Below are 18,822 nucleotides of genomic sequence, written 5' to 3' on the forward strand. Positions count from 1 at the left end.
ATACCAATAGGGGATTATACCACAAACAGGTTAAACCTGCAGAGGAAGGACAGACTTAACAAGTGCAATTCTGCTGGACCAGTTAGTTTTTGCAAAAACAACACTAGACTAGGTCAAGGCGGCCATGACTTGGTGAGATAAGCGAGGATCGAGGACCAGAAAGGCCTTGTATTACAATCCTGGCTGTGCCACTTATCTGTGTGACCTTGGGCCAGTCTCTTCCCCTATCTGGGCCTCAGTTTCCTCATCTGTAAAATGAGGTAGTTGGGCTAAGATGATCTCTAAAGTTCTTTTCAGTTCTAAATCTCTGATCCTATGATCTTGCCACTTCTCTCTGGGCCTCAGTTTCCTCATCAGTGAAATGTGGGAGCTGGGCTAGATGACGTCTAAGGTGCCTCCCAGTTATTCAGCTATGCTCCTTTGGCCTCTGAGGCCTCGATTTCGGGACAGCTGCGGGGGAGGGGCCAGAGCCCTCCCTGGGGGTCTGGGGGAGGGGGGTGGTGACAGAAGGGAGGTGGCTGCTAGGCAGTAGGCTGGAAGGTCGGAGGCCAGGTGGGCAGACGAGGCCCCGCCTCCGCCCCTCCCCCCGCCCCCGCCCCCGCCCCTCTTGGCCTGCTCGGGGAGTGAGTAGCTCCGCCCAAGGCAAGAGATCCACCGAGTCCTCCGCTTTCCCAGCAGCCAGTGCAGCCCCCCCCGCTCGGGTGACAAAGGACTGGGAGCCCTGTCAGTTGTCGCTTCTGTCGCTGCCGTCGCTCAAGGAGGGGGAGGGACCGATCCCGAGGAGCCGCTGCTGTCCGAGGTGAGAGTCGCCGCCTTCCCGGAGCCCACTTCCTCCAGCGGGGAGGGGGGTGGAGGGTGGGGTCTGGAGCTACCCCTCTCCTCCTCTCCTCCCCCGATCACAACAACAACCACACACAGCAGCCCCCTCCCAGTCGGGACGCCCCCCACCCCCCCCCCTCCGTCGGCTCAAGCTGTCCGGGCTATGTGTGTCCGTCCGCGCAAGCGCGAAGCCCCGCTCCCTCTGGGTAGACCTTCCCCCACCCCCACCCCACTGAGGGGTCTTTGATTGTCGGTCAGTCTGTCCGGGCTGGGGTTAGGGGAAGGAGACTGGGCTGCCTCGACGGCCGGCGGGCGGTCCGAGGGAGCTCGGGGCGGGCAGTGCTGCCAAAGAAGTCAGTAGTTCGCGTGGCATCGAAGGGAGGGAGGGATGGAGGAAGGAGGAGGACGGGAAAGGGTACTCGCCCCCAGTGGCCCCCATCTGGGCGCTTCCTCTTGCTCATCCCCTCCCCCCTCCCACTGCCCCTGCGCCTGGCATGGGTGGCAGCCTTGGCGCTGAGAGACAAGACTGTGGGGGTGGGGGTGGGAAACCCTTCAGGCCGGTGCCTGGGCCGGTGAGGGAAGTGTCAGAGAAGGGTAGGGGAGAGTACATGAGCCCCCAAAGATAGTCGGATGATGGGGGCGGGGGGGAAAGCGTGGACCCCCTCCACTTTCCAGGACCTCCCGGGCAGCACTGGAGCTGTGCACAGCTGTAAACAAGTTCACGTGATCTGCCCATGTGGAACCGGGGTAGGGACTCTGGATTGAAGAGTGGGCCTGGGGCATGTTTACCGTGACTCCCTAACTAGGGCCTGGAGGGTTACTACGCTTGGCTAATGGGGCTGGACTCACTACTATGAAGTCACTTTTTCGTAGGATCATAGGCGGAGAATATCTTGTCCAGTGCTCTGGTCACTTTATAGAGGGAGAGACTGAGGAATGGACAGGCTAAGTGACTCACCCAAGGTCACACAAGTAGTAAATGGCAGGGCTCCAGTACTCTTTCCACTACTTGTCACTACTTTTCTGGGGCACTGAACCGTAAAAAGCTAAGGAACCTCAGTTCCTCCAGGGCTAAGTGTGTGTGTGTGGGGGGGTGGGGGGCAGGGAGGGAAGGGAAGGTGAAGGGAAAGAAACCAATGACCCCCTGACTAGGACAGGAAAGGGGGTTAAAGCTGGGAAATTTTGGTTCATTTTGCCATGCCCACAGAAGCATCCCTGCGGTTGGAATTCCTACTCTTAGTGAGCTGGAAAAATGTTTCTAAACTAGTAATCACTTATTTCTATAGCACTTTGAAGGTTTACAAAGTTCATCTCCCACAATAACCCTGTGAAGTATGAGGAGTATTATCTCCATCTTATGTAAAGAAACTGAGGTTCTTCAGGGTTGAGTGACACACAGCTATTGCAGGTATTAGTATACAGGTCTCTTCATTTAAACAGCTGTGGAGTTAGAGAACCTGAGTTCAAATCTCCCCTCTGCTATTATCTGTGTGACCTTGGACAAGTCACTTCACTTCCTTGGACCACAGTTTCCTTTGTAAAATATTGAGTTGGATTAGATAGTTTCTGAGATCCCTTCCAGTTCCAGATCTGTAACCCTATGGGACCATTTATTAGGGGTCTACTGTGTTTCAAGTCTGGAGATACAAAGACAAAAAAAAAGAAAAGAAATATTGCCTGTCCTCAAGGAACTTACACTGTACTGGAGGGAAGGGCAACACACAAAATCATGTGCATAAATAAGAACGTACAAAGCTATTTCAAGACTGGGATGGGTAGAACGTTAACAGCTGGAAGACTTAAGAAAAGCACTTGGGCTGAGTTGTGAAGGGAGCTAGTGCTATTTCCAAAGTACCAGGCTGCCTCTCTGTTAAGGGATTTCACCTTTCTCTTGTAGTACATAGCAAATGGAGTTGTTGTTGCTCATTTGGGGTTTTCTTGGCAGAGATCCTGGGGTGGTTTGCTATTTCCTTCTCCAGCTCATTTTAGAGATGAGGAAACTGAGGCAAACAGGGTGAGGTGACTTGCCCAGGGTCACATAGCAAGTAAGTGTCTGAGGCCAGATTTGAACTCAGGAAGGTGAGTGCCATCCCACCGAACTGCCCATCAAATGGAGACATGCCAGCAACTTTCATATGGTTACAATAATTGGTTTAAATGGGAAGGGAAAAACAGAAGCTCAGTTGTGCCTTTTGAGGATTACTTAGTAAACTATTAGGATACAGAAATGAGCCAGTGGTGATTTTTTTGTTTTCTAGAAATGGCAGATGATGCCCTCAGTAACTCAATATGTATCCCCTGTCCCATATAGAGCTGGTTTAGGAACAATTGCTAGAAAACAAACCCAAAGTCATATATATACACACACATATAAAACTATCCTGTTTCTTTCTTAAAATATTTATGCCATTTTCCTTTTCAGAACATTCATATGGTAGCATTGAAGATAGCCTCATTTATACCCCATTTTTAAAAACTTGAAATTTTAACATGAGCTTGTCAACATGGTGTAGGATCTGCTTCAATCCAACCTGGTCCTGAATTAATTAGAAAAGTGGTTATTAGCATGTGACATCAACTTGTAATCCATGAATGAGTTTTAGAAGGGTTTGGGCTGGACAGGGCTTATACGCATGAAATGGGATGGAGATGTTTACAGTTGGAAGGAACCTCAGAAGCCACCTAGTCCAACCTCTCACATTTTACAGCTGAGAAAACAGAGTCCTAGAGTGGGGAAGTGACCTGCCTAAAGTCACGCAGATAATGAGTATCGGATCCAGGCCTCAAACCTAAGTTCTCTGATTTGAGCCAGCACAGTGAGTTCTGTGTCACGGTGCCTCCTGGATGGAACAGTAGCTACCTAGCTAATTGCTACTTTGTACTTCCAGAGAGTGAAGTTTATAGCAGTGATTTGGAAACTTTTTAGAGTTGCAACATTGTCCACTTCCACTGAAGTTCTCCTGGGTCTGGGGGAGCTGCTTGGTTTGCTCAGTATCTTGGAGTGCACTGTGAGCTTTGGCGAGTCGTACCAACCTGGAAAGGCTTTGGGCACAGGCCTGGTGACAGACTCTGTGTCTGTCATTTGAGGACCAGCCATGATAAGTTCAGAAAGGCATCTCAACAGGTTGGCCACACAGTGATGAAATGTTCAGCCAAAGAGGCTCATAATGACGGCCTGGGGATTCACGGAGGCTTGCAGACTGTGTCGGTGACAGAGCACATGCTGACAAGGCACAGATCCTTCAAGTTTGGATTGTAAGCTCCTTGAGAGCAGGGACTGTCTCATTTTTGTCTTTGCATCCCCAGCACCTAGTACAGTACCTGGCACACAGTAGGTGTTTAATAAATGCTTGGTGATTGCTTGATTGGAGACATTCTTTACCTCTTCCTAAGGGTGCTCTATGTTTTGAAAATGTTCATACAGTTGCTGATATTAAAGATAAATTGGAGTGTTACAGCCAAAGTGGGGAATTAAAAAAATAAGCCATGTGTTTTTAAAAGTACAGTGTTGGGGCAGGTAGGTGGCACAGTGGATAGAGCATTGGCCCTGGAGTCAGGAGGACATGAGTTCAAATCCAGCCTCAGACCCTGGCTGTGTGACCTGGGCAAGTCATTTAACCCCAATTGCCTCCAAAAGAAAAAAGAAAAAAAAGTACAGCGTTATAAGATAATTCTTTTTTATTATTTTAAAATGTATAGTACTTATCCTTTACATTTTGAATGTGATTCAGTTTCCCTATATGTAATTAGGCAGTACCAAACTTGGATTGAGTAGCTGATAGATGACCAATACTCTATAGTGGTATAAAAATGTTATTACCTAGTGTAGCATTGTGGGCAATTTTCGGACTTAATGTGTGCATTATTTATTACTTGGAGGAGTGATGATGGCACCCAAAGCAAGACAACAGGTTTACAAACATGCCAACAGTCTTATCTTTGTAACAGACAAAGGAATTCACAGGCTCGTAGCTTTAGAAATGTAAGAGACCTCTGAGGCCGTCTAGGCCAGCCAGCCTTCTCATTTTATAGAGGAAGAAACTGATCCCCAGAGAGATCCCCAGTGACTTACCCCAGATCACACAGGTAGGGAGTAGTAGGGCTGGCATTTGAACCCAGGACCTGTGACTGCAAAGCCAGCCCTCTTATTCACTGCACTAGCCTGCCTTCCCCTTGGGATTCCCTATAATTCCTACAGTAATATAAATTCAAAGCTATGGGAACTTGCATATTGGAAAGAGGGCAAAGGGGTTTTTTCATAATGATATGGCAGAAGTGGAGGAGTTTATGGCCTTTAACTGTTCAGTAATGAAACTACTAGACAGAAATAACAAATATTGTTGGAAGAGATACTTTCTGCCTGTAGATAAGGGCAGCATGGCCTTGAAGGCGATTAAACTATTCATGATAATCAGGGTGAACAGTTAGGGATGGAAACAGATGGTAGTTTGTATACTCTGGCTATAGAAATGCCTGAGTAATTAAGAGTAATTTTCAAAGTTTTTAGACTGGATCACCTTGGTTTAAAAAAAAAAAAAAGAAAACAAACACTAAAGACTCTTCCCTTCAAAAAAAAAAAATCATGCCACTTCTCCCTGGATAAAATAACCATTATTGTATGCATTCGTGTGTGTGTGTGTGTGTGTGTGTGTGTGTGTGTGTGTGTGTGTGTTTTGAGACTGAGTTTCCTCTTCTTGCCCAGGCTGGAAGAATAGTGGCCACCAGTATCTCAATACTGATCAGCATATATGCTTTAACCTGCTCTGTTTTTTCTAACCTGGGCTGGGTTTCCCCCTCCTTAGGCAACCTGGAGGCCCTCTTCTTCTTCTGGAAGTCTACCATATTGGTGCCAGACACTTGATCAGCTTTAGTGAAACTGCAGCTCAAAACTTGAGCTCAAGGGATCCAATAGAGCCTAAGCCTCTCCCAGTAGCAGGACTTAACAGGCATGAGCCACCATGCTTGGCAGTTTTTGTTTTTTAATCAGCTCAGGTTCCAAATTACCAAAGAAAGAATGTAGTCATCTTCCTGTATATTCACATAGTCCATCCTTTCTATTTTCAATTCAAAATGAATAGAACAGAATACAAACATCTAAGTTCAGGTCTACTGCTCATCTCTGTGTAAGAGGAAAAAGGAAGTACTCCTATGCCATTGTTTGTCAGAGGGAGGGAAAGAGAGCAATTTGCAAAATTATTACCAGATGGTTTGCACATTTAAGATTTTTTTTTTTCAAATTTCATTCAGGGAAAGAAGGCCAAGGCAGCTGCTTCAATGCCAGTATCTGTCTCCTAGGAAGGTTGAGGTTGAGGTGTATCCTGGGGCCTCAAAGGAGATTTGAGCCAGTCTTGGTACTCATAGCCTTTAGGTAAACAGAAGGAACCAAAAGAGGGAGGCAAGACTACCCTTTGCCACTCTCTTACCTCCCTTACCCTAACCAATAGCAAGTATCAACATGCTAGTTTCACTGCTTCTTTAATGTAAACCAATGATTCCAACAAACATCAGAGAAACATTTCATACTGGATAAGCTAGTTGTGAAACTTCTCAGTTAATCAACATTTATTGAATGCCTACTATGTGCCTTTAGCTGTACTAGATGCTACAAAGGAAATGTGACAAGTTTGCTGCCCTGGAGGACCTTACAAATGAATTCAACAAATGTTTATTAACTTCTTACCAGGTGAAGATCACTGTACTAGGAAGGGTAGGTGAGATACAGATTTATGTAACACATGGTTCCTGTTCTAATGGAGTTTATAGAGGAGAAAAAGGACAAGTCAACAAGTATTGATTAAATACCTACTATGTGCCAGTTATAGTGCTAAACCTGGGAGATACAAAGAAAGTAAAAAAAAAATAGTTGCTCTTAAGTAGCTTACTATCTAATGGAGGAGGCAATATGCAAACAACTATGTACAGACAAGATACGTACAGAATAAATTGAAAATAATCTCAGGAAAGGCACTAACATTAAACACCCAGACACAAGTGACTATAAGAGAAAATTGAATTGAGAAGACAAAATCAATATACATGAAACAATGAGAGGGCAGTTAAGTGTCCAACTTAGGATCCAGCCAAGAAAGTATTTAGGAAGGAGAGATTAGTGTGGGCCAGTGCTGTTAAGAGAAGGCTTCTTCATAGAGGTAGGTCTTAAGCTGGGTCTTAAAGAGTAGGTAGGATTTGGGCAGGCAAACTTATGTTTGTTTTTAACATACTCTCTATTACAGCTTGCTTTTCCTTTTAAGTACAAAACAAATTCAATATGTACCTTTCAAACATTCCCTGCTTATCTGTTTCCTTCTGTTCTCTTCTGTGCATTTTTTCTTTTTTGACTTTGAACTTAATCATAAAAAACCCTGAACATTTCCATGTAAACAGCAGACCACAAAAAGAAGATTCAGAACTCTGAATCTTCATTTTATATTTCTTGCTTTTAAAAATTATGTGATGAATTTCATACATTCCTTTCAAAATCGTTCTGCTGGTTGGTGCTTCCTTCTGAGCTTCCTTTGTTTTTCCTGTACATTTTAAAAAATGTTTCAGATGTTTCTTTTTTGGCATTACTATTGCCAACCCCCTCCCTAATTAAAATGGGGAAAAAAACCCTCATGATAAAGAAGCATTGTCAAACAAAACAAATCCACCCAGTGGCCCTGTCCAGAAATATCTGTCTCTTGCTGTACCTTGAATCTGTCCCTTCTGTGTCAAGAGGTGGGCAACGTGTTTTGTCAGAGAGTCTCTGGTTGGTTGGTACTTTGATTAGACTTCTTACATCCTTCAAAGTTATTTTTCTTTATGATATTGTCATCATTGTATACATTGTTTTACTGGTTCTGCCCTTTTCACTGCATTAGTACCCACTTCCCAGGATTCCTTTCTTGTAGTACAGTAGAAAGGAAGGAAATAAGCATTTATTAAGCACCTACTATGCGCTAAGTGCTTTGCAAATACTAATCTCATTTAATCCTCAGAATAACCCTGGGAGGTAGGCACTATTTATGATCCAGTTTTACAGTTGAGGAAACTGAGGCAGAAAGGTTAAATGGCTTGCCCAGGGTTACACAGCTAGTAAGTTTCTGAGACTGGATTTGATCTCAGATCTTCCTCTCTCCACGCCCAGCACTCTAGCCAATGTGCCATTATATTCATATGCCACAATTTCTTCATCCATTCCCCAATCGATGGGTACTTCCTTAGATAACTGTTCTTTGCTTTCCTCTGCTTCCCCCTCCCTTTTAAATACTCCTTCAGGATCAAGAAGTTTGTTTTGCTTGTGTTGATTCCCTCTCCCATATTATCCTCTCTCTCAACCCCTGCTCTCTTATCACCAATTGTCCACTTGTTAAGTTTGATGTATTTCTACCCCGAATGGTCTGTGTGTTCAACCCTCTTGTATCCATTTCAGATAAGAATGAGGTTCACTCTTTCTTCCATGTTTCTATACTGTTCTTTTCATGCACCTCACTTTTGAGAAATTGCAGTATCTACCCCCTTCCTCAGTCCTCCTTGGTCTCACTTCTTTAGGTCATCTGATTCCTGCACTGATCTCTACATCCCAGGGTGGAACTATTTGGATATTTGATGTTTAGGGTATGGGTCCTCAGGGCCATCTATGACATCTCAGAACAAGGTGCTAGGGACCAGCAAGCCCTGGGGTATCCCAGTCTGAGCACTGCTATGCCTTCTTTGGTAGTTGCCACTTTAGGTGGCTTCTAAGGATCCCTGCTGTGCACTGTCAACTCCTTTGGGGCTTTCTCATGGGACCTCTCCACTACTGCTTACATGGAGGGAGCACAGAGCTTTTACGGGTATAAGTGTTTCGACTTTCTGGGTTTGTGTGTTTGCACTGGTGCTCGTTCTGCTGGCAGCTTCCTTTCCTACTGCCTGTAGGCTTCTGACTGCCTTTTTATGTAGTTCTGAAGTGGAAGAAAGTCACTATAGTTCCTCACTGGATTTCAGTCTGGTGTGATTTTAATGTTTTTTGTTTTCTTTTCTTTTCCTAGAGCAGGTATGTGATCGGGCATATATCTTGGCCAGAAGTCTCTTCTGTGCATTAAAAAAAAGTTTCAAGATCCTCCTTCCTTTCTTTTGTTTTTGGCAATTCTAGCCCTGTCCCCCATTGAAAAAAAAGGCTAAAAACCAAAAAGGTTTTTCAAAGTTCCTTTACTTTTCAGTGTTCTTGTTATTATTTGGAAAACCTTCAGAGCTCTGATCGACTCAATGAGCACCCAGACTTCCAAAGGACTCATTCAGAAGCATGCTTCCCAACTCCTGACAGAGAGGTGGTGGACTCAGTGGACAGAATGAGACAGATTTTTTTTGGACATGGTCAATGTGGGAATTTGTTTTGCCTGCCTGTACATATTTGTTACAAGGGTTTTGTTTTCTGCTTTCTTTTTTTCAGTGGCAATTAAAGTTTAAATATTTCTGTTATTATATAAAAATTGTTTTCCTGGTTCTGCTCATTTCATTCTACAACAATTAACACAAGTCTTCCCAGCTTTCTCTGAAACTGTACCTTTCACCATTTCTTATGGTGAAAAATAATATTCTGTCACCTTTATATAACATAATTTGTTCAGTCACTCTTTGAATGATGGCCACCCCCTTAGTTTCCACTTCTTTACCGTTACAAAAAGAGCTGCTGTGAATATTTTTTTACATATGAGTCCTTTTCATTTTTCTTTCATCTTTTGGGGATATAGGCCAAGTAGTGGTATAGCTGAGTATACATAGTTTAGTGACTTTTGGGGCATAGTAACAAAATTCTTTCTAGATTGATTGGACCAATTCACAGCTCTACCAACAATGCATTAGTGTTCTGTTTTCACTCTAGCCCCTCCAAAAATTAGAATTTTCCCTCTTTTTGCCATCTTTGCCCATCTGATGAGTATGAGGTGGAACCTCAGAATTGATTGTAAATGTTGATTTCTCTATTAGTGATTTGGAGCATTTTTTCATATGGTTGTTGTTAACTTGGATTTCTTCCTTTGATAACTACCCATTCATATCTTTTGACCATTTTTCTATTGGGGAATGGCCCTTGTTCTTATAAATTTTAATCACTTCTTTATATATCTTGGATATGAGGCCTTTAGTCAGAGAAACTCGTTGTAAATGTTTTTTTTTCCTGTTTCCTTTCTAATTCTAACTACATTGGTTTTGTGTGTGTGAAAATTTTTTAATTTTATGTAATTAAGATGGTTTTATCTTCTGCGATCCTCTGTATCCTTTTAAACTCTTAATGTCACTGAGGGGCAGCTGTTGGCAGCCACAGTTGCTCTTTCAAAGAAGGAAAAATAACAATATGGATTATGAAAGGAAAACAAATTGATTTTCTCTTAAAATTAGTCAGGGTAAGGAAGAATTTTCCCAGGAGCAAAATAAATGAGTAAATATGCTGTTTTTATATGAATTGAATTTTTGGGTGAATATTATGATGGCATTTTGAGAAACTGTCACCATAGGAAATGGGTGAGAATTTCCAGAGGTGAGGCCACTCATCTGGGCCAATCACAGGGAGCCTCTGACTTCTGAGCAAAGCAACAGGCCATCATTAAAGTACTCAGGAAGTCTGAGGATTGTTTATACATTAGACTGGCTTAATAAGACTGCCCAGATGGCATTTTTTTCAAGCTTAGGTAACTATAATCTCCTGTAAAGACTACTCTAGTGCTTCATCATCAGCTAGAAGGGACTGTGGGCTCTCAAAGGCTGTTTATTCCAGCAGAGCCTCCCAAGCTGTAAAGACTTCCAGAGGACCAGCCTAAGTGTGGTGAGGCCCATCACCAAAAACTTGGCCACCGGGTGATGGATTAATTTTTCTGGCCAGAGCAACTCAGAAACACTGTTTACTAACACACAGAAAGGTTGCAATTTGTATCCATGGAAGAGAGTGCCTATATGGATGAAAGCAAGACACATCTTTCAATTGCATTGGTCATGGGCAGCCCTAGGCAAAGTTTGGCCTAGGTACACGCCCACCTACCTTTCCAGAGCCTCTCAAATCCCAACTTCTACTGGCAGACTTTCCTCGTCTCCATCTCCCTTCTCTCCCAGAATCTTCCCTTTCAGGTTGCCTTCATATCCTCTGTATAGGTCTTATATGTAACTCAATATTTACATATTATCTCCTCCATTAGGATATATGCTTCTTGAGAGCTGGAATTGTAGGGTTTTGCTTTTTGTTTGTTTATTCGTTAGCCTTTCTTTGTATGCCCAGCACTGAGCATAGTGCCTGGCACATAGTAGGTACTTAATAAATGCTTGTGGATTGACCAGCCCTGTTGTCACTTGTGTGACCTCTAACCACCCAGGTAGCTAGTGCCCTAATGTTGCCCTCTGGTTACCTCATAGTTCCCACTGTGAGGCCTCATCCAAATTTGCTCTCCCTGGCATGTGTCCAGTACTCTGATGTTTTTTGCCTTCTTCACCTAGGAAAACTCACCTCACCTCAGGGCACAGGCCTCAGCTTCCTGTTCCATTGATTAGGAGGCAGTGGGGCATAATCCAGAGATCTGGGTTCTACCTCCAAGTTAACCATTAATTTACTGTGTAATCTTGGACAAGTGACTAGTTCTCTGGGCCTCAAGTTTCTCATCTGTAAAATTGAGGGGTTTGAATTGGATGATTTATAAGTCCCTTCTAGCTTTAAAATTCAGAGACTCAATGACTGTTGGGAAGCAGTCTCCTAAACTCATTCATAGAAAAGTGTTAATATTTGCTAACTATAGCTTGCTAGCTCTCCCGAAGGATCTTATACGTTCATGTTTTGCAATACTGACTGGAGAAAAGGAAAGACTGAAAAATACCTGTCTCCAGAATCCCATCAATTCAGGGCAATCGCCATACTACATTTCTCTTTGTTGGCAGGGCTGTTCATATTGCTATGGTGACCTGATGCCAGCTCCTTCCCAATTTTCATTGGGATCAGTTTAGGAGGCAACTTTCATTCCTAGTCAAGAGAAATGACAAATGGAGGCAGGTGCATGAAGTGGAGCACTGATAAGCTGAGCAAAATGGTTTAATGTTTTTTTCAACGACTATCAGAAAATTAACAGTGTAGGTTATGATGTATGGGAAAATCTGGGGAAGAAATGAATTGTTAAAGACATAGCTCTAGCTAGGACTGCAAGGTAGAATAAGAGAGTATTGGAAGTGAAGCCCCAAGAACCTTGGACTTCTACACCTTCCTAAAGTTTTTCCCCTTAAAGCAGTGAGTGCTTTCCTAGACAAAGTCAGTGGCTGTTGTGTTTAGAGTTTCTTTTTGAAGAAGGGTCCATGGTATAGTGCTAAGTGTCCTAACGTGGAAATCGGGACCCTTGTCTTCTTGGCTTAACTCTGCCACCAAGGAGTCACTTCCCTTTGAGGCCTCTGCTCTGGAAAATGAGAGGGTTGCTACACTAGGTCTCTACAGTCCCTCCTAGCTTAACATTCTGGAATTCTAATTCCATTCTTTCTATTTAATAAAGAGCCGCAGATTTTTAGTATCTTACTTTTTCAGTGCTGTATGTTGGTAAATGCATTTCACACTGTCCATCACTTTTCCTAGGTTTAAGAAAAATATGTCTTTTAAAGCTCATTTTCTTTGAAATCCCACAGTCTTCAAAGGTAGCATTTTATCAAAGGAGACACAATGGATTGGGACAGTGATGGCAAATTTGGGTGTGCTGGCTCTAGTGAAGCCTGCTGAGCACAGTAAAGAACTTGTTACCCCTGAAACAAAAAGGATTTACTAGAATTCTGAGAATACCTAATCCAATGTGGAATGTTTAGGTTATAATGTTTTAGTTTTTAAAAGAAGAAAAAGGAAAAGCTATATAATATACTTTGGCTGAAAAGGTTATAACTTTTATGTGATGTACATATATAACTTGTATGGTTTGTGTCCATGTTGTACTTACACATTTTTTTTTTTTTTTTTTGCTTTTTGGCAGGGCAGTTGGGGTTAAGTGACTTGCCCAAGGTCACACAGCTAGTACATGTGTCAAGTGTCTGAGGCCGGATTTGAACTCAGGTCCTCCTGACTCCAGGGCCGGTGCTCTACTGACTGCGCCACCTAGCTGCCCCAACTTACACATTTTTATAACACTTTAAAAAAAGGAAGAAAGCCCCTGAAGAAATAGAAACTCACAGATCAGGACTGCATAATCTGATATGTTCAGAATCATAAATTTCTTTTTGTAAGGCAGTGTGGTGTGAGTGGATGGTATGCTGGACAAGACATGAGCAGACCTGAATTTTAGTCTGAGCTCTGGCATTAGCTAGTGGGGTGACCTTGTCCAGGTAGCTGCACTTTTCTCAGCCTCAGTTTTCTCATCCGTAAAATGGGGATAGTAGTAGCATCTACCTCATGTGTTTGTGAGGATCAGAAGAGAATTCAAATGTAGCTCTAGGCCTATATATGGTGCTATATAAACTGCTTCCCAAACCGTAAATCCTTTATAAGAATGGGAATTGCTGTTCTTCTCTGTTTTCTCAAACAAGATGGTTGGACTAGATGTTCTCTCTGGCTCCTTTGAACTCTAAACAATTCTGATTCAAAGATTAATGGGTTGTGTAGGTGAATAAAAAGTGGAAAGTCAGTGTGCTCAACTGCTGGGAAAGTGCTTAGTAGCCTTAGGTGCTACTGGATATGTTGAAAGATGAGGAGAAATGGTTCAATGTTTTCCTAATGAGCACAAGGAAAATATAATCGAGGGCCCCATTTGGTCAAATTTGGAAAGTCTGGATAATAGTGCCAATGATTAAGAATCTCCATCTGCTAAAAACTTTACCATTTGCTGGGGCCATTTTTTTCTGTGAGTGAATCTGAATTCAAGGTAATGACTTACAGAACAATTTTAAGGTGCAGTCCGTATAACCAAAAATTAGAGGTGTACTAGAATTCTGTAATTTAATTTGGCATCTTTCAGGGTCCTTAAAATTATTTGTATAAAAAGCGATCCATATATGGCTTTTGATTTTTATTAAAAATATTATATTTAGAGGCGCTGTTGATTTTTTTTAACCGAGACTAGGAAACATACAGTAACACATTATCTAGTGATCAGATTTATGACATCTTTGGCTATCTGAACATAGCTGGAAAATTAGAATCAATCAAAAGAAGGGACCTCTGAAGTTTTGGGGGAAATAGTTGCCACAAAACCCACATAGTCTACTCAGTCCAGATGTCGATCCACCTCTGAGCCAAACTCTTTCTTGTTTACTTTGAATGGTAACCATTCCATTTCTTTCTAGAGTACAGAGGCTTGTTTTATATCATTTTGTGTCTCTTAATATCATTTAGAAATTAAAATCCAATTATCTTACTCTCCTGCTCAAGATTGTTCAGTGACTCTCACTGTCTCTGAGGCACAGCTTGGCAGTTAAAGCCCTTCATGGTCTGGCTCTAGCCTACCTCTCCAGGCTTATAGCCCATCCTCCCCTTCATGAACTGTGTTTCAGCCAAAGAGGCCTATTTGCTGTTTCTGCTCTTCCTAACTCTTGGCAAAGGTACCACCATGCTCCCATCAACCAGACTGGAAACCTAAGTGTCATCCTTGACTCCTCACTTTCTCTCTCTCCCCCAATCAGTGGTCAAGTCCTGTGGTTTCCACCTTCATAACATCTCTTGTGTATGCCTCCTTTGCTTCTCTGACCCTGCCCTCACCCTGCTACAGGCCCCTCTATCACCTCACACCCTATTGCAGGAGCTGCTGCTTGGTCTCTCTGTCTTAAATATCTCCCCATTCCAGTCCATCCTCCTCTCAGTTGTCAAATTGATCTTCATCAAGCAAAGGTCTGATTAAATAACACCACTCACCCCCATTCAATAAACTCCGGTGGCTCCCCCTTACCTCTAGGATCAAATATGAAATCTTCTGGTTTTCAAAGCCTAACTTTCATATCCTAACCAGGGGTGGGGAACTTGTGGCCTCAAGGCCACATGTGGCCCTCTGGGTCCTTGGTTGTGGCCTTTTGACTGAGTCTAAGTTTTACAGAACAAATCCTTAACAAGGGGATTTGTTCTGTGAAGTTTGGATTCAGTCAAAGGGCCACACTTGAGGACCTTAGAAGGCCACATGTGGCCTCGAGGCCACAGGTTCCCCACCCCTACATGACTGGTCTCTTTGATGCTGCTCCCACAAAACACTCCATCTCCCATTTTCACTGGCTGACCCTTATGCCAAGAACTTTCTCCCTCCTCATCTCTGCCTCCTGGCTTCCCTGGCTTCCTTCAAGTCTCAGCTAAAGTCCTAGATTCTGCCAGAAGCCTTCCCGGTCCTCCTTAATCTTAGTCCCTTCCCTCTGAGATTGCTCCTCATTTGTCATGTATACATCTGGTTTGTACAAAGTTGTTTACATGTTGTCTCTTCAATTAGACCATGAGTCCCTCAGAGCAGGGACTATATTTGCCTTTCTTTGTATCCCCAGTACTTAGGACAGTGCCTGCCACATAGTAGGGGCGTAATAAACGCTAATTGACTGTTTCCTGAATTTGGTATCACATCTCCCATTTCTGTGTCTTTCCAGAGGCTGTCCTCCCTCCTCACCTCTTGATTCTAAGAACTGGCTTCCTTCAAGGCTAAGTCCATGTGCTACTTCCCATGGGAAGCCTTTCCTCCTCCCTCAAATTGTTAGTGCTTAAATAATCATGTGTATACCTATTGATTTACATGCTTTATTCCCCCAATAGAATGTGAGCTCCTTGGGGGCAGGTTTATCTTTGTGTCCCCATTCCCAGCACAGAGCTTAAGAAATACTTGATGGATTGGATTGGAAAAACTCATAAGTAAATTTTAATCATTATTGAACTTGTTGTTTTGTGTTCAATAAGTATGGAATTTATCCTGTTTTTTAAAGAATGTAAAAGTTAATTTCAGATGCTGAGTTAGAGTCATTATTTTAAGGTATTTGGGGGAGAGCTCAGGCAAGTTCCTGCCTTTACTCTGTCATCTTGGCTCCACCTCCTAACGCAGATGCTGATTTAAAAGTTGAAATTTTGCTTTGCTTGAAGCATATTATTAAAAAGTGCCATTAATTGAGATTGAGGGCTTCCTTTATTGCTTTATAGGCCAAATGTAATTTTTCATAGTGTTCTAATTTTTATAGTGTTCATAGTGTGTGAAAGGAAGATTTATAAATGATAGTATGGTACTGAGATTAAACCTGTTTTAGCAAGCCAATAACAAGAGTTAAAGGTCATGTTTCATTAATTGATTTTTAAAGTATTTTCGATGAATTATGAGCTAGCATGAAACTAAATGCCAGCTAGCTATGCTTCTTGTAACATAAGCTCCTGAAAGTGGGTTATCATTCAGTTTTTTTTTCTTTGTACCCCCTCCCCTCTCTCTCTCTCTTTCTTTCTCTCTCTCTCCTTTTTTCCCTAGGATTGCAAAAATGCTTTGGAGTTTTTAACTGAATCAAAGAGAAAAATCCAGACTAGATCGGAGACTGTAAGAAGAGAAGTAGTGGCAGGGGAGATTCAGTGCCAATGCAGCAACAAAGAAGGCAGCCAGAATTAGTGGAAGGAAATCTTCCTGTTTTTGTATTTCCTACCGAGCTGATATTTTATGCAGATGACCAGTCAACACACAAACAGGTGTTGACACTGTATAATCCCTATGAATTTGCCCTAAAGTTCAAAGGTGAGTTCCTCTGCTTCAGGTGGCTGAAAGATGATCTTATTCAGTAGAACTCTACTATATTAGTACTTTAGCCTTGTCCAATGTACCTAGCCATGCCTTTATAATCATGCAAATGGATACCTCCATCTAGGTTTTGGAAAGCTGGCCTTAAATGACTATTTTGACCTTTGTCTTTCAGTTCTATGCACTACTCCCAATAAGTATGTTGTCGTTGATGCTACCGGGGCAGTGAAGCCTCAATGCTGTGTGGATATGTAAGTCAAAGCCACTTGTCACTTAAATGTTTTAAGGTTGATAATAACTTTCTTTAAAGTTTAGTAATGACAGGTTTAAAAAGCTGTATTTTGTTTTTGCTACCTGGTCATAATTTTTATTTGGTCTTTGCTATGCTTTTAGCTCTACTTAATGTTTGGGTGCTGAGCTTCACTGTAAAGGTTCCTAGGCAATTTAAAATGAACTGGTCAAATGCTTGTCATGTTTAAAAGGTGTTGGAGGCAATGTAGATTTTGATTGTATATTTTCTGTGAAAACCTTTGGGATTGTTTTTTAATCTCTCAAGTGTCGCAAGGATATCCAAGATCCTTTAAAAAGGAAAAAAAAAACCAACAACCAAGCTTTTCTCTGGTTTGCTCTCTTTAAATCACTCCATCTGCACTAGGGGATTTGGCTTTCTTTAGCACTTCCCGATTTTCTTAGTGCTGTCCTGTGAACAATGGGAATACAAGCTCATCTGCAATGATTCAGCTAAGAAGCCCAGGAAGTTTACCCAAATAGACAGGAAGCAAGTAAGAGAATGATGTGAGCAAGTGTGGAAGGAGCTTCTTATCTGTAAGAAGCTATAAGAGCCCTTCCAGATCATTTCATTTGGAGTATGAGCTGAATTACTTAATGAATCAATTCATATTTGGTTTTTGCCCTAGTGGCAAAACCAGTAACCAGATGTTCGTCTGTTGACTGGTCCCTTATGTTCACTTAAAAACCTTCTATGAGAACTGCAAACAGGTAGCAAGGCTTTTCTTTCTAAAATATCTTTATTTCCCTAAGAGAGAAAGCTAAAGTAGTGTTCTTTGGAATCTTAGAAAACCACTAGGAATGTGCTCTTCATTATCAGGGAGGAATTTTTCTTTGAATTTTCAATATGGGTAATAAAACTCTATTGCAAAGGCTAGACTGTTGAAATGCGGTTTCTTGCCAAATGCCCTGGATGCTCTGTATTCTTGAGTGCATAAATATTGTTTAGTAGAGAGCCGTGAACAAGCTGGCTTTTTTTTTTCACAGCATTGTGTTGCTGCCTTCACGTTGCACTACTAACGATGTATTCACTGCTAGATTGCTTATTTCAGCTTCCATGTGTTGAACTCATTTTAGAGTTCATTGTGAGCTTTGTGATCTGAATAATAGATATAGATAGATAGCAGTAGAAACTATGAGGGGGGTACCAGAGCAGGAAATAATTGATTACTATTTAAATAGTGAATGCTGCAGCACCGTTATCAGAAAAATGTAATATCTAAAATGTGGAAAGACTTTCTTCTTATTTATTTATCTCTTTTGCACCAGACTTTTGCACGGAGACCCATTAGTACATTTCAAATATGTTATATGCTTTCCCCTTGAATATATCTGAATTTCTCATATTTTTTGGCTTAGAGCAAATCTGTTTTGTTGTGATTCGTTAATAACGTTGCCTATATAGTATTGAAATCTACCTTTCCACTTGTCATGCAAAAATCCCCAAACTTAACAGCATTTATTTTCTGATCTTACACAGCGTAATTCGTCACAGAGATGTTCGGTCCTGCCACTATGATGTAATAGACAAATTCCGTCTCCAAGTTTCTGAGCAAAGCCAGAGAAAGGCTTTAGGACGGAAAGAGATTATTGCTACTCTTCTTCCATCTGCCAAAGAACAACGAAAGGAAGTGGAGGAAAAAAGGATAAAGGAACACTTAACAGAAAGTGTGTTTTTAGAGCAGATGCTCTGTCAAACTGGTCTCTATTTTAAAGTAGCTTAGTGGAGTTTTCTTTGTTTCTTTTTGCAACAGGGGTTCCTAATCTTGGGTCAATGAACTTCAAAAACATATTTTGATCACTGTATTTCAATATAATTGGTTTCCTATATAAGCCTATATATTTCATATTAAACATTTAAAGACATGATTCTGAGAAAAGGGGTCCATATAGGCCTCACCAGACTGCCAAAGAGGGCCCTGGCACAAAAAGGTTCCGAATCTCTGGTTTACAGTAACTTTGAGAATAAGAATAAATACATCAAAAATACATATGTGTATGTGTGTGTATACACACATACACATGCACAGGTGGTGGTAGGTGGGGGGCAGCTGGAAATTGACGTGGATGAGGG

At 42.1% G+C, this 18,822-nt stretch overlaps 1 protein-coding gene across 4 annotated transcripts in view; it reads left to right on the forward strand.

The window, feature by feature from the left end:
- Positions 1–639: 639 nt before the first annotated feature.
- Positions 640–18,822, forward strand: part of MOSPD1 (motile sperm domain containing 1) — a 34,258-nt gene continuing 16,075 nt past the window's right edge. For 3 of the 4 annotated variants that reach the window (XM_036740278.1, XM_036740279.1, XM_036740280.1), the window contains exons 1-4: positions 702–799; positions 16,200–16,457; positions 16,636–16,711; positions 18,229–18,416. In XM_036740278.1, coding sequence (XP_036596173.1) covers positions 16,304–16,457; positions 16,636–16,711; positions 18,229–18,416 — 418 coding nt within the window. In that variant the 5' untranslated portion in view covers positions 702–799; positions 16,200–16,303. Of the gene's footprint in view, positions 800–16,199; positions 16,458–16,635; positions 16,712–18,228; positions 18,417–18,822 lie in introns of all 4 variants that reach the window. The other variant, XM_036740281.1, reaches the window with a different exon arrangement.

This window comes from Trichosurus vulpecula, chromosome X (assembly GCF_011100635.1).
Source record: "Trichosurus vulpecula isolate mTriVul1 chromosome X, mTriVul1.pri, whole genome shotgun sequence".
Classification (NCBI taxonomy): Eukaryota; Metazoa; Chordata; class Mammalia; order Diprotodontia; family Phalangeridae; genus Trichosurus; species Trichosurus vulpecula.